Source organism: Adiantum capillus-veneris, chromosome 13, assembly GCF_014529385.1.
Source record: "Adiantum capillus-veneris isolate H3 chromosome 13, ASM1452938v2, whole genome shotgun sequence".
Lineage (NCBI taxonomy): Eukaryota > Viridiplantae > Streptophyta > Polypodiopsida > Polypodiales > Pteridaceae > Adiantum > Adiantum capillus-veneris.
This window is the reverse complement of record NC_140943.1, coordinates 96651959-96655107: the sequence shown is the minus strand read 5'-3', so window position 1 is coordinate 96655107 and position 3149 is coordinate 96651959. Positions and strand designations below refer to the sequence as shown.

The following is a 3149-nucleotide window of genomic DNA, read 5'->3' as shown; positions in this document are numbered from 1 at the left end:
TATTGGCCTTGCCTTTCGACAAAAAGGTATGGTTATGCCGAGGGAGTTTCAACCCGTGTACAACGGAGCACCCTTCAAATTTTTTGGAAGGTATGTTCTATTCTTCTTCTCTTTAATCTATGGTCTCTCTTCTTCTTCTTCTTCTTCTTCTTCTTCTTCTTCTTCTCTCTCTCTCTCTCTCTCTCTCTCTCTCTCTCTCTCTCTATCTATCTATATATATATATATATATATATATATATATATATATAATCTAAGTGAAAGGCAATGCCAACCTTCGTCTCCAAACGCCTTAGGCATGTGTCGCACTGGGGCAGGCAAGAGGCGGCCCTACTTAGGTGGCGAGCTTGCATTCACTGAGCAAAAAGGCAAAGTTGGCCCGGACACCTTGTCAGAGGGGCGGGCAAACACCCTCGACCAAGTTTCGAGGCTCCATGGCCATCTGCAAAAAGGCACGCGGGAAAATTGTTGACGGGTGTTGAGCCTTGCTCTGCAGCGTCAAACATGGGGGGCTCACCACCTGCCGTAGCCTGATTGGCTTTTAAAAATGTCGCTTCTGATGTCGTGAAGCTGTGTGTGATAGCAACCTGGTTGGACCTCCGAAAACCAAGGCGGGGCGGGTGTCCCAGTCTGACAGGGGCCTTATTAAAACAACGCCATTCTAGTCTCAAATTTCACTCTTCTAGTTTTTCAAGTATAGTAAATGTAAACTTTTAGCAGCTCCACAAGCAAGATAGTATTTTATGGAATATGACTAGCAAGTCAAGACGGCCCATGATCATGGATAAACAAGCTATAAATTAGGTTTTGCAAAATAGCATAAAAATATAGAAAGAAGGTTCCAACCTAATGATGCAATGGAGCGATGGCTACATACGAGGCAGTAACGACAATGTATCACTTTTATAAGGAGGGTTAGAAGATCTAAGCAAGTGTTCTGATTAGACGGCAATTAGGGTGGTTGTGTATGTATTAGTTATAGCTGCAGGTTAATCAGCCACCAGCTTCTTTGAACCTGCATAGCATGAGGTGGTCAGCTAATTCTCCTCCCAGAGCTCATCATCATCATCATCAACATAATGAAGGCAAGCTCCCTCAATATTTTTTCCTGCGTAAGGCGGCTCTCCTGCACAACATCAAGCTCCCCCTCTTGCTCTTCCTTGTCGTCCTGTTCCTCCTCAAAACTTGCATCCATGACTCAGCCCGCCCTTTGTCCTCTCTCATGCATAGCTCTACCTTCCACTTTAATGCTGCTGCCCAGCAGCTCATAATGCAGCACACCAGTACTCCTCATTCCAAGCATATTTATGACAATTCTGCCCTCAGTATCATGCAATATCAGAACTCAATAGGCAGCTCGGCGCAGCGAATGTCGCATGTAGAAACCAGCCCCCCTGCGCCATCTCCACTGATATTTGGCCAAGCTTTAGATGCGGAGTCAGCGCTACCGCCAAATCCCCGGCTCCTTGATGCTTTAGTGGCTGAGGATGCAACAAGACTCGAGCCCCTGAGCAATATTGGAGAAGCAGAATCGAAGGTGAATTTACACATTAATGGCAACCCCTCTGAGCCAGGGCTCTTAAGTGGGAAGAATATAGAAAGACAGGCCTCCCTCAAGAGCGTAGGAGATGGTGTGCCTACCAGCAACGATAGTCAAGGGACAACAGAGGCTTCACACACAGGCACTCCCTTGTGGTTAACACCAAATATCACAGATTGGGACCAGCAAAGGCAGGCCTGGTCTGCCCAATATCCGCAACAAGACGCCCACAGTGCTGATAGCATCCTCCTTGTCTCGAGTTCCCGTCCAAAAGCATGCGATAATGTTCACGGTGACCATGTCCTGCTCAAGTTCATGAAGAACAAGATGGACTATTGCCGTTTACACAACATTGAGATCTTCTACAACATGGTGCAGTTGGATGGAGACATGATAGACTATTGGTCAAAGCTACCGCTTCTCCGCACTCTGATGATCACGCATCCGGAAATCGAGTGGCTTTGGTGGATGGACAGTGATGCCATGTTCACAGACATGACATTTGAGCTCCCCATGGCCAAGTACAAGGACTATAACCTTGTTATCCATGGGTGGGAGCACATGGTTTATCTCACAAAGTCATGGATCGGGCTGAATGCAGGCATCTTTATTCTTCGCAATTGCCAATGGTCTCTTGACTTGATCGATTCATGGGCATCCATGGGATTAAACAGCAAGGTCAGGGAGGCAGCAGGGAAAGTTCTCGCCGAGGCCCTCTCTGATAGACCTCTATATGAAGCAGATGATCAATCTGCTTTGGTCTATCTCCTAAATACACAGAAGATGACATGGGGGAGTAAGGTGTTTTTGGAGAGTTCCTACTGCTTGCATGGCTATTGGGATGTGCTTGTGGACAGATATGAAGAGTTAATGGAGAGCTCTCGGCCTGGATATGGAGATGACCAGTGGCCATTCATAACGCACTTTGTCGGGTGCAAGCCATGTGCGAAGCAAGGGAACTATGAGGAAGGAAGGTGCTTGGAGCAGATGGAGAGGGCCTTCAACTTTGCAGACAACCAGGTGCTGGAAAGATATGGGTTTAAGCACATGGGCTTAGGGTCATCTGAGGTTGAGAGGACAAATACTCAGGGATTGCTTGCAAAAGGGAAGTGATGAAGTACTTCAAATTTATAGGTGTGTATGTGCAAGAATTTCTTTCTTGCAAAAGGGAATTCATGAAGTACCCTAATTATATATAGAAATGCCCAGATATTGATCATCAAGAGCCCTTTTATGCCACTCCTTAATTGGATTTCTTTACTACCTTTGGGGAAACACTAATTACACACACACACACACACACCTAACTCTGGCCTTCTCTAACTATGGATTGGAATGCTTTAGCTGAGCACTTGCAAAAAGATTTGTATTAACCTAGGGCATACGCGGCCTCCATTAATGTTACATCAACTTATAACTTGTCTCAAGTCCAGTTACATATAATTGCCACCTAGTGGTCGCATATCCCAATTTGTGGTGTAAATTTCTGGGTTGGAAATGACAAATCATGATTGTGATTTCATTGGACCTTAATTTTCAAGGTAAAAACTTGGGCATTTTAGTCATGAATTGGGCTCAGTTAGTATATTTTAAATCCTTATTGTCTCATCA

General features: G+C 45.3%; 1 protein-coding gene across 1 annotated transcript; it reads left to right on the top strand.

Moving 5' to 3' along the window:
* The first annotated feature begins 1697 nt into the window (after positions 1-1697).
* On the top strand, positions 1698-2651 carry LOC147444491 (xyloglucan 6-xylosyltransferase 1-like). Its single transcript, XM_086528113.1, has one exon. It carries the CDS (start codon positions 1854-1856, stop codon positions 2649-2651), a length of 798 nt encoding a protein of 265 aa, XP_086384239.1. The 5' UTR covers positions 1698-1853.
* Positions 2652-3149: the final 498 nt, after the last annotated feature.

What these genes read in the sequence shown, in the direction of transcription:
- LOC147444491 (XM_086528113.1), top strand. Translation starts at nt 1,854, where the DNA reads ATGAAGAACAAGATGGACTATTGCCGTTTACACAACATTGAGATCTTC.